The sequence below is a fragment of the Microtus pennsylvanicus genome, chromosome 7, assembly GCF_037038515.1.
Source record: "Microtus pennsylvanicus isolate mMicPen1 chromosome 7, mMicPen1.hap1, whole genome shotgun sequence".
Taxonomy (NCBI): Eukaryota; Metazoa; Chordata; class Mammalia; order Rodentia; family Cricetidae; genus Microtus; species Microtus pennsylvanicus.
In genome coordinates, this window is record NC_134585.1 from 63,949,344 (window position 1) to 63,966,448 (window position 17,105).

At 36.2% G+C, this 17,105-nt stretch overlaps 1 protein-coding gene across 15 annotated transcripts in view; it reads left to right on the top strand.

The window, feature by feature from the left end:
* Window positions 1–17,105, top strand: part of Lrrc7 (leucine rich repeat containing 7) — a 426,547-nt gene that overhangs the window by 114,246 nt on the left and 295,196 nt on the right. For 5 of the 15 annotated variants that reach the window (XM_075980994.1, XM_075980999.1, XM_075981001.1 and 2 more), the window contains exon 3: window positions 6,609–6,684. The exons of the other annotated variants lie outside the window; for them this stretch is intronic. In XM_075980994.1, coding sequence (XP_075837109.1) covers window position 6,684 — 1 coding nt within the window. In that variant the 5' untranslated portion in view covers window positions 6,609–6,683. The remainder of the gene's footprint in view (window positions 1–6,608; window positions 6,685–17,105) is intronic. 15 annotated transcript variants of the gene reach the window in all.

The following is a 17,105-nucleotide window of genomic DNA, read 5'->3' on the forward strand; positions in this document are numbered from 1 at the left end:
AGATTCTTCAGGCTTCCATTGGCTTATGCTTCATCTGCTAGGGTGAATTTCTTGCCTAGAAAACGCAATGAAAACAAGAAGTACAATCCTCCCACCATGAGAAGAATGGCATAGAGAAATGCACCAAATAGTTTCTTTGGGAAGAGGGTCTCATGTAGCCCAGGATGGCCTTGAACTCACTATATAGTTGATGGTGACTTTGAACTTCTGCTTCTCCTGCCTCCAAGTGTTGGGACTAAAAAGATTAGCCATATGCCTGGAGTACGTAGTGCTGAGGAACAAACCCAGAGCTTTGTGCACACTAGGTCGGCACTCTACCTACAGAGTCATTTCACATCGCATTAAATAATTGTAATCAATAGTTGCTGTTCATTTTTTATCCGGTCACCTTTCAAAAATGAACATGTCCTAATTTAATTCTTGGGTGATTCTGTTCTCCAGGACTCAGGCTAAGAGCTTTTCTTTCAGTCATTTTGTTTCATGGCCTAATACTAAATTATTTCCTTGCTTTTGCCAAGGTATGTGGTCAAGTTAATGACGCTTTTGAAGCTCCCATGAGGTACCTGAAATGAAATTATCCCTGTATCCTGAGCAATAGGAACAGTATTACATTATCTTGTTCTCTTGCTCCTGTCTTCATCATTGTCAATTCCATTTTGCTTTTATATATATGTGGTTTGTCTTCAGACCCAGCCATCTAGAGCAAAGTATCTAGTATGTGCAGGAACAAAAAAACTGCATTTCCCTGTCTGTGGCACTCTGCATGCTTCTGTCCTTTGTCTTCAGAAACAGGCTGCATCCGTTTCTAGTGTTCATACCAAACCCCAAGCCCCATTGCCCTACAAATCACATTCACCCTTATGCAGACTTTTCACATCTGTATTTTGAGAGACTAGATCATTCTGCTTCCAAACTTAAACTACTTGTTAACGTTAAGCAACCTGGGAAGTCATTGTATCATATAGCTGACAATACCATTGCTACTTGTTAACGGTAAACAAGAGAAGTCATTGTACCATATAGCTGTCAATACCATTGCTACTTGTTAACGATAAGCAACCTGGGAAGTCATTGTACCATATAGCTGTCAATAGCATTGCTACCATTAACGTTAAGCAACCTGGGAAGTCATTGTACCATGTAGCTTTCAGCAGCATTGCTTTTGTCCTGTAATGTGCTTGTTCAGTAGTTTCTCGTAAAGATGCATACATAATCTAACTGTCCAGATTATGGAAAGATTTAAAAGTCAGACAGAGAAGTTTAGATTTAACTATGAAGGAAATATGAAATAATTGAGCTTTCTGAGGCAGGAAATAGTAAAACGGTATGGTGTCATTATCACAGTAGGTTGGAATGTATAGGATTTCATATCAGATCATTATGAACTGGAATCTTATCACTGAGACTGGGGCCTTCTCATTGAAGAGGATCTCACTACTTCTTCTCGAGGAGTCTCAACCATGCATTGATTTGAGAAACATCAACTTCCCTCTTTATAAGAAATGTTGGCAGGCAAAACAACTGTGCAATGCTCAATCTAATGACAAAAATTAGAATCATTGAAAGAAAAGAAGCGAATTCATCATGAACAATTTTGAAAAAGTCTCCAAAAAAATAAACAAGCAACAGTGAGTTCTGGTAAGAGACTTCTAAAAGGAATTGGTGACAACAAGAAATCAGAGAGAAGAGTTTGTGTTGAGAATTACCTCCCAACCACTCCCTGAACCTTAGCATCCAAAGTATCTTTTGGAGTCTCCTCAGAACAGAATCTCAGTTTCCAGAGCACCACATTCCTTCCACAGATTACTTGTATCTTTTCCTTTCTTATTCTGTTCTTTTACTCTTATATTTATGTTTTCTGAGAGTCTCATCCAAATAAACTTAATTCTTTAAATTTGGTCTCAGAGTCTGCTTCTGGGAACACCAACTTGAATGGGATAATTTGTACTCACTTGGGGTGAAATCTAGAATTCTTACCCTTGTATCTCCCTGACACCCAAACCAAGATTTTTGCTGTAAGTTCTGGGTTATCACTGTAGTCAGTTTCCTTTTGCTTCCATGTCTCTCTGACTTTAACTACCAACATCCAAGACTGTTCTGTAGTCAAGCAAATGGCTTTCTAAAAAATTTTCTCAAATATCTTCGATTTAGGCACATTCAAACCATGACTGATTTGTTGGTCTGAATCCCTCTATATACCCCAGCGTGTGTCCAGTGCCCCTTTTCTGGGATCATGTAGTACCAAGGCCTGTACTATGTCAAACTTTATCCAGATTGCTAATCTTTCTATGGCTAATTCCAGTCAGGTGATCAAAGGTTCAGGGTCAACTTTATTTACTGTTATTCTCTGAGTGTTACAGAGCAATCAAAATATCTCACAATACTCTTAGAATTTCTTAGCTATGCAGTGTTTGTGCTTCATCAACTCCTAGGATATCATCATCATTATAAAATCAATGACAATTAGTAATCATGTCACAGAAACCCTAAGAAAACATTGACCATGGCATTAACTTAAAGTTTTCAAACAAATCAATATTTTTTCAAAGCATACTTGACATTTTATGTTCTCTGAACTTTTTACTTAAGCATCATTTAGGGTCCTCAATCTTAAATTTTGCAATTGGCAGGTAGAACTCCTCTATCCTGTGGTTTTCAATGGATGGACTTAATCATTGCTCCAATGTTTGCGATGAAGAATCATATTTAACTATAACATTAGTGAATGGCAGGTTGTAGAACTTGACATCCAGGTCTGGTCTATTTCTCTACACTCACGCTAAAGCCTGCGGCAATGTGTGTTAAATATTGCAGTCAGACCAGACATGCTGATTAAAAGCGTAACTGAACAAGGCTTTGCCCCTGGGAAATCATGTGTTAAGTAGGAACTTGTGCCTAGAGGATTTTTAACATGTGCTTTCTACTTTTGAGTAGTTTGTCAGAAATGCAGGTCAAACTATGGGCAAGTGCTGATTGAAAGGGCACTCCAGAGGACTGTATCCAGATACTGCAGTGTGCAGGTTTCTTCACTGCCATGGTTTACATATGTCTATGGCATTCAGGGACATGGTTTGATTTTTAGAATGTTAAGAAAACAAGAAACAGAATTGCCTCAAAAGGAAATATATCCCAAAGCAAGGAGCCTTCTAAAAGGTTTTCAAACAATACATCCATGTATAAGCTCTCTCAAAAAGTCTCTGAAACAGGTTCCCACCTCAGGCTCAGGCACTCAGCCAAGAAAACCCTGCACCAGCTGGGTCTGGGGAAATAGTAGAAAATTTCCACTCACACACCTTAGAGCATTTTATTTTATTTAAGAGAAGGGACCCATGAATGCTGGTGTGCTCGAGTCTATTATTACAAAATGGTGGTTTTGTCTGTGGTCATTGTTTTTTGTTTTGAAATGTCAATATCCCACTACTCACATGAATCATGACAAACATCAGTTCTGATAGAGATAGAAGCAAATCTGCTCAGATTTGAAAATCCTACAGGATTCAAACACATTTTCTTATAAATTCATCTATGTGTTCATTTCAGCATAGCAAATAGTAAATTAGCATGAGCAAAATCAGACACTTTTTATCTTAAAAATGTCAACATTGAGGTCCATTGCCTGTAATCCCAGCTCTTGAGTGGATGAGGGACTCAAACATAAAGATTCTCATCCATTAGAGGCCAAACTGAGCTATATAGAAAGACCCTGAAAAAGGTAAAGTGGCTATCAAAAAATAGAAGTTATTGCTTTTGGTAGTAGAATGATGTATTTTGACACAAATTTATTTGTCATAATAAAATAAAAATGATTGCTTAGATTTTAACAACATATTAAATGTAAACAGAAAGTGAAGTTCAAATATTGTCATTTTTCAGGAAACAAAATTAAAGTAGCTAACTCCTGTTTTCTAGTCTGAAGACCTAAGCTATATCAACAGTCTTTAGATGATTGTAGAATGGCTATTTCAGTAACATCAGATATGTTCCTGTTCAGTGCAACTAAATCTTGCTTATTAAAATTGGACATATTCGGAATCTGCATGAGCTATAGTATAAAACTTATCAAAGGGTCTTCAGTTCTATGGAATTATTAAGCTTTAATTCAGCATTTTATTCTGCAGAAATCATTCCCATTACAAGATGTTAACCACAGCAGTTCGTGATTTGTGTATGACTATCCTAAGAGCTTTGCTGGAACACACTTCTCAGTAATCTTCCTAGTGCCTAGGACTGTCTACTTTGTCAAGTTTAACGGTTAGCCAACATAGGCAATATTTTTTTAGGAATTACAAGCAGAAAAGCATATACAGATGTTTGTTAGGAAGAGAAGCCACTACCTTGGTATAAACAGGTCTCCTTGCTTCCCAGCAGCTAAGTCAGTTTTCTGTTGCTATGACAAGATATTTGAGATGATCAACTGATTTTCGGGAAAAGCTTATCTGGGCTGTTACGTTCTGCTCATGACCAGTACGGTTTTTTTTTTGGTTTTTTGTTTGTTTGGGAGACTTTTGTGAGACCAAACATTGTGCTACAGTGCATGGAGATGCAAAGCTGTTTTTACGATGGCTAGGACGCTAAGCTCTAGAGGAGAGTCAGAATGCCAAAATCCCTTCAGGTTCAACTCCCAGTGGCCTAATTTGTATTAACTGGACCTAACATGTAAGTTTCTTTACCCCCCAACAGTTCTATTGTCAGGTGACCAAGACTCAAACATGGCTTTTGAAGAAGAGTCAAGATCCAAACAATAATACCAACCTTCCTCTCCCATGGAGAATATGACCCACAAACACACTGCTGCTCTGGGCCTCTGCTCCCCTTTGAGAGGACAAACTCATAAAAACCTAATAACCTCTTTAGAAGAAATTCTCATGAAAACATAAATTCTTCACCCAAAGATAAATTAATAACCACTGTATGGAGTGCATAGAGTATTCAATATATGCTCTTAAGTAGAACTCTGAGGGTGGGTCAGGGAGAGCAGTCTAGAGGAAGTAGCAGTTAGTTTGATTACAAGATGTATATTGGATCATCCAGGGGATGCAGAGTTTGAAGGTACCCATAGAGTAGGCACTTGATAATCAAAACAGACCCAAATGAGGAAGCTCATGGCCAGAACTTTGAGGTGGATTGGGCACGCTGGCCTGCAGATATCTGAAGAGTGTGAGAACTTGGGCAAATTAAAGGGCTGAGTAGAGAGAAGAGGGCCCGGTCTCCGTTTCTGTGCAGAAAAACCCCTGCTGCTGAGTCGGTATTTGTGTGTCATGAGAGGGAACCTGGATTTCTTTTCTCTGAAACAATGGCAAGTCTACAAAGATGTTAAACCACAGCAACTCTAATATCTCTCTCATCCTATCTTGCTGTTGTTTTTTATGTTTGGTGTAATAGATGCATTGAATTTCACTTTAACAATGCATATATAATCAGAAAATTACTTGAGCCTAAACACATGTTTGTTAAGCCTTAGTTCATCTAAGACTGAACATTTCAAACAAAGAAATCATTCCATCAATTAAATGAACAAAATCTTCATCATTTTAATTGCTATTTATACACTGTCTGTATGTTTTTAATTTTCCAAAACACACTTGAGAGTTCTCCCTGGAGGTGAGCCCTTAGTACCTAAGTTCTTCTGTACACAGTTGACATAATTAACTGAATCTTGAATATTTCCTTCATCTTCTCACCCCACTTCTTAAAGATTTGTTTGAAATATTAACTAAGTGAAAGCAACAATAAAATCTTCTTGAACTCCATAAAATCCAGCCCTGACTAGCTCTGATTGAACTAGATACTTCTAAGTTCTATAGTAAATGGTGGATTTGTATAACCTGGATAATTTAATAATTGCCTAGATATTGTCTCGTATAAGCTATGAATGGAAAGACTTTATATAAAGAATGTTCAACAGAATAATTTTAAAGTTCATTTTTATTTCCCATGTCAACCATGGGTAAGACAATATAAAAGTCAAATAATTATGTAAAATGAATGTATATAACTTTATTCACCCCATGGAAACTATTCTTCAAAATTTGATTATTACAAGTGCATAAAAATATGTTAGGCTCAGATTTTTTTTCTTTGCTGTAAATGATACATTGAAGACATCAGCCATAGCCACCTTCTGCATGGGAATGGACCACATCAAAATTACTTTGTTTCAAGATCACTGGAAATTACTAATTTGATGTTTATAGTAGTGAGAACATAGAATTTCACTCAAATAGAATTACTGAAACATCCTCTGATCTAGAAGAAACAAATTATATGATGCTTTTAAAGAAATTATGTTTTTATAGTTTCCAAAAAAAGGAAAGTACACTTTTCATTCATCATTCTGTGTTAGTACAACGTTAAAGCAGCAAGGGAATATTATGGTGTGTGCAGTCTTCTCATGGGGATGAAGTGTCACTTAGAAAGGGGAGATGCTGTCACACTCTGAATTTGCACAGCCATGGCTCAAACGTTTGGATAGTATTTGGGAAAAATTGCTGATAGGAAGTGTAGCAACTGGCAGCTACTCTGTTCTTGCTTACTATGTTCATTTAGATGCATTTGTCAATTTATAAGTATAGCTAATTAAAATTGTTTAAATTTTCTTTTTTTTTAAGGAGCCCGCTACATGAAAAGAATGCAAGTCAAAGTGTCCACAGCCTAGACGTCTTCAGAGACAGGAGTGACTAGCAAGTAGATACTGTGATACTTCCTATGCCTGAGTGTGCAGGGTTCAGTCGTGTTCTGGGATTTAATGCTATGGTGACCAAATAGTCTTGCAACTTTAAAGAGATACTTAGCAATATTTGTGCTGAGCTCTACTACACCAGAAAAATAATTAGGAAGAATAATGGCCATTGTGGGTTTTTGGAAACTCATATTTTATCAGTAATAATGAATTTATTTTTTAACATAAATGTGAGAATTAAGTACTGTATCTTCCCCCAGGACTTACTTTTATATTCCCAATTCAATATTTACTCAGTCATAAAAAGAGTAAATGGATCTCCTAATTTCTGGTGACATATTCAACCATGGCACAAATGTATTAATTCCTGTCAAAAGCCATTTGAAGAAATAATCTTGAAATCATGCATTCATTTTTTTTAAGATTGTATTTCAAAACATCCATGTATTATGAAACGAAACATCACAGGCACAGGGCAGTAGCTGTGTACTTACCATAACACCCTGACATTTGAAAGAGATAAAATCAGAGATTCAATGACAAAACCATGCAATGTGTGGATAAATAGATTAGAAAGGAGGATCTACAGAGAGAAAAAGATAAATAAGATTAAGTGAATGGCAAGAGAAATTTTTGAAAAATCTCTTGGATTCATGTTAATGTGATCAAAGTTGCTCATTCTCTAATTTATTTTAAAGACTACAATAGAATTAAATGTTTAGGCCAAAGGGGTTTTAGAGAGCACATGCATCAATTACTGCGAGTAAATTTGCAATTATAAACTGTATGTGTAATATTTAACATATATAGACACATAAACACACAAACATCATTTCAAAATAAAAATTAGTACCATAACTTCTTAAGTCTTAAAAATAAGAGTAATAAGTTCCACGTCTTTCTCAGTATTAATTGTGATTGTAATACATTTGCCACCAGAAGTATATAAGAATTATGGTGTTCACAGTTGAAATTTTAGAAATTGTGCTTAAGTATTTCCATATTCAAAATCCTATAGTAGAATAAAGATCTAAAGTAGAAACTATATAAATTATGTAATGTATTTCAGTGGCTTAGCAATACAGATTCCTAAAGAATTATACAAGTCAAGAAAAGAATCTTTCTTTTCAAAATCCTGTAAAAGCTTTATGAATGAAAAGTTGCAGAAGATAAACAATTCATACATAAAATCCATCGAATATTTATATAGTTGAGACCACAGGATATGAGAGGAAGGATACTTAGCAATAACTAAACCAAGATAAAATTTTTATAATATAAATTATTTGTCTTTAAGGCATTTGCTTACAGATTTAGAGATTTTATGATGGACTGGTGTAAAGCTATACTATTGCGGTTTGAGGCGCTTTGAAGGAATGCCTTCAAGATTTAGAGTCTTTTCATATTGTTCACCTAGGCAACCCTCATATTTAAAGGAAGAAAATAGTAAAAGCATGCTTAAAATACCTTTGTATACATACTAAGAAATAATTCAAGATCTCTGTGATTTTTAAAAAGCATTAAAGAAACTATAAGCAAAATTGATTTTTAAATAAAGGGAGAAGAGTAGGAGGCAGGTGCGACTGGACTGTTGGGGAAATGGAGATAGCAGCCAGGAAACTGACTTGAAACAAACCAGGTGTAAATAGTAAAAGCCCAAACTAAAGAGGTAGTGATAGAGAGGGGAAGTCCTTAATTTGAAAGAAACATCTTATGCATGCAGTCACAACTTCATGTGTTCATATATGCAACTGCCATGTTGGGTCAGAGAAAACACTGCTTCCTTGTAGTCGTCCATGGCCTCTGGCTCTTAAACTGTCCCACGCTCAATCCAGACAAAATCTAAAATGGAGAGGGAGGTAAGGATGAAGTCCTACCCCTAGCTAAAGACCTTGATGATTGATAATGGCTAAGAGAGGGAAAGTCAGTTTACTTCAAAGTTGTGACCCCTGTAGGTTGACCATACTCAACCAACCTCACTCAGTGCAAGGCTACATATTCAAGAATGCATAGGCAACAAAAATTGTATTCGATGTGTTTTCTAAAAAAGAAGTCACAAAACTGGATAGAGAGGGAAGGGAGGGTAGATATAGGAGGATTTAGTGGAGGGAGGTGAATACAATCAATATATACTGTATGAAATTCTCAAAGAACAAATAAAAATGCACATTCCAGGTTCCACAGTAATTTTGGATGATGGACAGTGACCTGGAACATTAACAAAAGAGCAGTTGACTTTCAGTAGAGGTTGTTACCTGCAACTATGTTTAGAAAGGTAAAGTCTCGGGCCTCTAAATTCAGTAGGCTGAAAATGATCACAGTGGGGGCTTGCTGGAGTCAGGCCTAGGAGCTGAATTACCCAGATAGAGATTATCTTTGAAACCACAATAATTTAACCAGGTAAAATATACATTACAAAAGGAAAGGTGAACATCACCCTGGTACAGTTCTGAGGCTCAAGATCCAGTCATCAGGATTCTGTTTGAAGGGAATGAAACATAAAATAAGAGAAAACTGAAACCAAAGAAGAGCATAGAAGTACACTGGTATTCAAAGCTGCTGAAAAGTTCTTTTTTAAATTGATATTATTGAGCTCTACATTTTTCTCTACTCCCTTCCTTTCCTCTCCCCTCCCCTTCAACCTTCTCCCATGATCCCTATGCTCCCAATTCACTCAGGAGATCTTGTCTTTTTCTACTTTTCATGTAGATTAGATCCATGTACGTCTCTCTTAGGGTCCTCATTGCTGCCTAGGTTCTCTGGGATTGTGAATTGTAGGCTGGTTTTTCTTGCTTTATGTTTAAAAACCACTTATTAGTGAATACATATGATGTTTGTCTTTCTGGGTCTGGGTTACCTCACTCAATATGATATTTTCTAGCTCCATCCATTTGTCTGCAAATTTCAAGGTGTCATTTTTTTCTGCTGTATAGTACTCTATTGTGTAAATGTACCACATTTTCCTTATCTATTCTTCAGTCAAGGGGCATTTAGGTTGTTTCCAGGTTCTGCCTATGACAAATAATGAGGCTATGAACATAGTTGAACACATGTCCATGTGACACAATTGAGCATCCTTTGCATATATACCCAAAAGTGGTATTGTTGGGTCTTGAGGAAGGTTGTTTCCTAATTTTCTGAGAAATTGCCATACTGATATCCAAAGGGGCTGTACCAGCTTGTACTCCCACCAGCAATGCAGGAGTGTTGCCTTTACCCCACATCCTCTCCAGAATAAGTTGTCATGGGTGTTTTTGATCTTGGCCATTCTTACAGGTGTAAGATGGAATCACAGAGTTGTTTTGATTTGCATTTCTCTGATGACTAAGGATGTTGAGCATTTCCTTAAGTGTCTTTCAGCCATTTTAGATTCCTCTGTTTGAAAGTTCCTGGGTAGGGTGACTGTCAGAAAAAGACTTAGTAATTGAATTGGCTTAATTAGCCAATCCAACATTGAGAAAGAGGTGGTCTATGAAGCCAATACGGCACCTTTGTGCTCTGGCTTCTTCTTGTATGGACCCAATGGGAGACTTTTTGGATTTACCATGGGAAGTCCAGTTTTAATATCCTAAAACTTTCCATAATTTGAATAGCTAATTCAATTTAATATATATTAGTTAAGAAAACCTTCTTCTCTGCTAATTCTAACAAATATCCATAGCCAATTACTATTTCATTTGTTAATCTCAACCAGTTTTCCACATGAGGCTGCCAGTGTTCTGTTTGTTTCCTAGTAATTCCAAGTAGTTCTTCCACACAGCAGGTGTGCTTCTAAGAACTAGCAAATGGGTGAAAGTTTCACCATCCTCTTCCCCCTGAGGAGAATGGGCTCAGAATAATTTCGTTATTTTTAAATCCTTAATAAATAAATATCACTAAAAACAATATGAAATTATGAGACTTTTCCATATAATCCTTGATTGTTGTAGTTCTGTTTCTCCTTACCTCTCAATGTAGGCAATTTGTCTAGTTGCAATCAGTACAGAATCAGTAAGATTATTTTTAGATGTTTTGTTTAAGATGACTCTTATCCTTTTGTCTTTTTTCTTCCTTTTCCTGATAAAAGTAAAAATGGCTTTACTATATATATCAGGTTATATAAATAATCTGAGCTCAATGTAAAAATTTCAAACAATATATTGAAGTGTTATGAAGAATAAAAAACAAAAAAAGAATGTTAATGTTGACAGGGGATTTTTCCACATCAGTTTTGATGGTCACAAGATTTCTGTCCTTGAGTTCATGTAAGCAGGGTATTACATTTGCTGATTTACATATATTGAGCCATTCTAACACCTCAGGAATAAAGTCAACTTAATGATGGTGAAAAACAAGAATAAAAAGCATTGTACAGAGCACCTAGATAACAGTTAAAGTGGACTTATGGGCTGAATACTTCACAAAAAATATACCTTTTTAATCATTAATAACAAATTTTGCTTAAAAATTTTTTGTTGTTTTTCAAGTACTGCCAGCTTCCCTATAGTTACCATCTGCATGTTTTTATACACTCTCTCATCTCAACCACCATTCCCATAGTCACCAGTTATTTATATTTTCTGCGGCTCTTCATCTTTTCCTGAATATCTGTATCTCAGATAATATCTTCTTTATGCCTGATGGAACAACCTCTCTAATGGGCCAAAAATAAATTTTCTGTTTTTGTTTCTCTTCGAAATGTTACATTTTGTCTTCCTTGGTGAACTTTGTGTCTACAGGCTATATGATTTGAGCACTATAAAAGGTCTTTCCACAGTGCTCCAGCTTCCACATTTTATATAAGTAGTAAATATCTTACTGTTTTCCTAGTTTTATTATATAAAGGATTGCTTTATTCGGCTGTAAAGAATTAAATTATGTAATTTCCTGGAAAATGAATAGAATTGGAGACAACTGTATGAAGCCAAATATAAACAATTACTTTATATGTGTATTGATGGACATGTATGCTAATTTCTAAACTCAGCGGTGAGGAATGGTGGTGTAATAAAGAAGTGATGTGCAAAGATCTTGTTGGCATGTTAATGTATATATATATATATGGAAATGGTAAAGCTGTATCATATGGGAGTTATATTTTTGAAATTTTAGAAACCCCTATTCTGTTTTCTATAGTGCATAGACTATTGTTCATTTCTAACAAGACCATATGAGAGTCACCTTTCCCCTTCTTTCTCACCAGCATTTGCTGTAAATATTTTCTGGTATCTAGTCTGACTTGGATTAGGTAGAATATAATGAATTTCAGTGTGCTCTTTCTCTGTATTTTCCTGGTGGATAAGGTTATTTACTATATTTTATGTGTTATTGGCAACTTGAACTTAATCCCCTGAGAGCTGCCTGCTTGTCTGTTTCATTGCTCGATTTGTGACAGGATTGTTTAGATTTGGAGTATCTGGTTGTGTTCTCTAATTATTCCATATGTTAATCCTCTATTAGATATAGAGTTGACAATGGCCTTCTTCCCATTCTCCAAGTTCTCTCTTCACTTGATTGTTTTCTTTGCAATACAGAAGCTGTTTAATTCATTGATCTCATTTGTCAATTCATGTTAACCATCTCCTGAACTATGGAATCCTTTGACGGAAGTTTTTTTTTATTATGCCTGTATCTTGAGTAGCTTTACTATGTTTTTCTCTAAAAGCTTCAGAGCTTCAGGGAAGACTTTGACCAATTTTTTTGGTTTTACATTGAATTAACATTTATACATGGTGAAAGATGGAAAGGGAATTCCGTCATTTCTATGTAGACATTTAAAATCCCCCAGTTCATTGTTGAAGACGTTGTTTCTCTGATGATGGGGGTTTTTTTTTTTTGGCTGTAGCAGTGTGGGTTTGATTCTAGTTCTACTATTTTCCTTGGTCTATAAGTCTGTTTTGTGACATTGTTACTCTGGTTTTTTTTTTTGAGGGGAGAGTTTGTTGTTGTTGTTAATGATGATGATGGGTTTTGTTGTTGTTGCTATTCTTTTTGACTCTGGAGTCAAATCAGTTATCAGGGTGCCTGAAAATGACTTTGTCTGCATGAGGTCTTTCTGTGGAATAAATAATCCTCTTGTATACTGTAAAGATTTGTCACTCAAATTAGTTTAATAAAATATTGATTGTCCAGTAGCTGGGTAGGAAGTATAGGTGTGGCAACAAAAGCATGATGGGAAAAGAAGAGCCAAGTCAGGCAGCGCCAGCCAGACAGAGGGAACAGGAGATAAATGAGTCATGCTAATAAATGTACCAAGTCACACCGTAAAGTATAGATAGAAATGTGGGTTAATTTAAGTATAAGAGTTAGTAACAAACCTGAGCTATTGACAAAGCATTTATAAATAATAATTAGCCTCCAAATTAATTATTTGAGAAGCAGTCACTGGATATTTGGGAACAGGCAAGAGAAATGTTTGTTTACATTTGGCATCCAATGTTGGGAGTCAGATGAAGCAGGATCCTAATTAGTCTTATCAATAAAAACCCAGAGTCAGATATGGGGTAAAAGCTAAAAGATCAGAAAGGCAAAGCAGCAGCCACCAGAGACTTCTAGTCTCTCGGGATTCTCCAACAAAATAGGCCAAGACTCTCTGCCCTCTCCTTATCATTTCCTGTCTCTGTCCAGCCATATCACTTCCTGTCTCCTGTCTGCACAGACCTCCAGACCTCTATGGTTAACTAGTGGCTAGCTCCACCCTCTAATCCCCAGGCAAGCTTTATTTGCCAGAACACAAACAAAATGTCACACAACAGGATCTTTTGAGCTCCTCTAGGAATTTTAGTGAAAAAAAATTCCTATTTCTGTGAAGAATGTCATTAGAAGTTTGATGGGAATTATATTGAATCTCTGAAACACATTTGGTAATATAGCTGTATTATTTCACCACATTAATTCTGCAAAGCCATGATCATGAGAGGTCTTTTAATCTTCTGGTGTCTTCTTTTATTTCTTTCTTCAGTGTTTTAAAATTGTAGAGTACTTTCGCTTTTTTGATTACGTTTATTCTTGGGAATTTTTGAAACTGTGAATAATATTGATTGCTTGATTTGGTTCTCAATGTGTTCATTATTGATGTACAGAAAAGCTCTTAATTTTTCATATGTTCATTTTGTTTTCTGATATTTTGTTTTGTGTTTGTCAGTCCTTGATGTTTACTGCCCTTACAGCCTCTTGCCCAGGGTCATATTATCTGCATCAGGGATAAAAAGGAAAGTCCTTTTCCTTTCCTATTTGTACCCCGTTTTTTTCTTTCCCTTAACATTCTTTTATAATGAAGAATTAAAGCACTTTTTTAAGAAGGGGGAAATAAACACTGTTATTTCATTCCCGATTTTGGTGGGAACACTTTGAGATTTTCCTTACTTAATAACATATTAGCTATTGGTTTGTCACACATAGAGTTTATTATGTTAAGGTACATTCTTTCTATTCTTAGTTTCTTTGAATGATTTATCACAAATGGATGAGGGTTTTGGCAAAGACTTTCTATGTACCCATTGAGATGGTCATGTGATTTCTATCCACAAGTCTAATTATATAATATAGAAACATTGATAGATTGATTTGTGTTCTGAGTTACTCTTTCATTCATGGCACAAAGCCTTATTTGTTATAGTAAATGGATTTTTATTTGTTTTTGAATTCATCTTCAACTGACAGATTGGTTTATAATTTTTTTCTGTAGTGTTCTTATCAGCTTTGATAACAAGCTAATGCTGGCTTCAAAACTTACTTTGGTAATATTCTTTACCTTGCTAAGCTATGGAATAGTTTGAGGAACATTGTGCTATTTCTTCTTTAAAGGTCAGTAGGATGTGTCCCAAAGTGTGGTTCATGTTTTAGAGAAAGCTCTACGAGCTACTGAGGAAAATGTGTATTCTGCAGTGGGTTAGTGAATTTTTTAATTACGGGGATTCTTTTAGTGGAAATATTTGCAATTTTCAAGTGGAAATAGTTTGTACTAGGATTGAGGTATCCTTTCTCTCTTCTGGATGCAGACATAGCTCATCTGCTAAACACTCAGCCTGTATTCTCAGCATGTAAAGCTGGAATCTTGAGCAATACCCAGTATAGTGCTGTCAAAAGAGGTCACCAAAACCAACAGATATTGCTAACAGGAAAATACAATTATAGCCAATTTAAAACAAGCCCCTTCAGCTCCAGCAGTATGGAGGGAAAGAAAAAAGTAGACAACAAATTACTAATGATGAAAGCTATGATTAGGAAGGAAATAAGTTAAGTGAGACTAACTATTTCTATTAGAGAAAGAAGAATAGAAAGGGGAAAAGCAAATGAAAATTGGAGAACAATAAAGAGAAAGGTGAGACAAAGGGGTCCTGCCTAAATGTAGGATACAAAAGAAGGAGCTTCAGAAATCCAATCAACCAAACTAAAACAATCCCAGCCCTTAGATGACTGAGAAGACACTTAAAGTCCAGGCCAATCTGTGAATCTCAGACATACCTTTTCCAAAAAGGTAAATTGAAATTAAATACTGAATAAAGGGAATACAAAACTGAAAGAAAGGAAAGTAGGTGAGGTGTAGTTTGTATGAAGCTACTTGCCTGGATGCAGGTGCCAGAATCTGCCTGAAATCCTTTCTGTGGACACAGGTCCTGGGCATGTCTCTATGTGTTAATGGCAAGGTGAGGGGAACCACCTGTCTCTGTGCAGTGCTTCACATGGGACCATGTCCTTGGTATTTCTCTGTGAGTTCTTAGAATGACTGTGGGAGCCATAGTGGTCTCTTTGGGTTTCACTCTAATTTATGACTCACAACGAGTTTGTATCCTACAGTTCTAACTTGAATTCGCACTGCATCTAGTGCTGTTCTGCAGGATATCTCTAGACTACAGTCCAAAAATACTTTCTCTGCATCCCCAGTGTGAGTTCTAGAGGTATCTTTACCTCTAGAGCCTTCTAAATATGAGATGACTTTCTGGTACTGTTCTGGTTGGGTGTGATTTAAAAAAAAAAAAAAAGATGTTCCCTGCTGCCAGTGTTACTGCAATCATGGCTTTGTTCTATTTGCCTGCTTATGTATGTATGTATGTAAGTATGTATGTATGTATGTATGTATGTATCTATCTATCTGTCTGTCTGTCTGTCTATCATCTTTTATCATCTTTCTATCTGCTATCTATATTTCTGTCATACACACACACACACACACACACACACACACACACACACACATCTCTATTTCTATCTCTCCCCTGTCTCCTCTCCTCTCTCCTGCCCCCACTCTTCTCCCTATCACCTCTCCACTCTCCTCTTTCCCCTCTATTTCCTCTCTCTTCTCCCACTAACTCAAGCACTTGCTCTCTTGCTCTTGCTGCCCAGCCCTGATCTTTACATACCCACACTGGGAAATGAAGACTCTTGAGGACTGAGGCTCCAGAAAAGGACTCCAAACTTTCTTTCCTTCTCTTCAGCTCTCCAAAATTTCCTTTGTGTCTTAGAAAAGTTTTCCACCATCACTGTCCAGGTCTCTATTCTCCCTCTGTCACGGGATCTTCATAGCGGTTCTGAAATCCCTGCACAGTGTAGGTGTCCTCTCTCTACTCTGGGATCTGTCACCATCTCACTGTAGTTTGGACCTGCAGTTTCCCGGTCGCTAACCATGCTGAGCATACTTGCATTTCTTTATTAGCCGTTTACTGAAGATATATCTACTTAAGTTTAATTTTTCTAGTCTGGAGATTCTTTTGTTTCTGATTTATTTTCCTGCTTTCGGATAGTCCCCTTTTTAGTTTTTCATTTTCAGCATTTTACTATATTTTGAGGTGTGGCTTTTTTTCCGTTTATTGTTTCTGCGAGTTTGGTGTTTTAATTGGTAGATTTAAGCCTTCCATCAGTTTAAGAAATTCATAGCCATTGTTTCATTGGTTATTATTTCAATTTCATTCTTTCTGAGACCTCAACCTTAGCATGTCCTATTGGCTCCCATTCTTCTCTCACCCTTTTCCTCTGCATCAGAACTTTCCCCTGCGATCCTTCAGGTTGTTTCTATTGCTTTACTTTCCAGTTCACTTTTCTGGATTTCAAATCTGGTTTAAAATTTACTTATTATGCTCTGAATTTAAGCAATTTATTAATCCAAGTCTACTTGATCTTTCATTATATTTCAATTTTTGATGATTCTATTATGTGCCTTTTCTCCCACCTGATTGAGCACAATAATGTAATTTTTTTAAGTTCTTTCCTAATGACTCTGAAGTACTGGTTATTTTTAACTTAATTATGATCCTGTCTCTTTAAATAAGATTCATGATCTTATTTTATTTTTTATTGATTTTTATTGAGCTTTACATTTTTCTCTGCTCCCCTCCCTGCCTCTCTCCCCCTCTTCAACTCTCCCCCAAGGCCCCCGTGCTCCCAATTTACTCAGGAGATCTTGTCTTTTTCTACTTCCCATGTAGACATAAGCTTATTTTAAAACAAA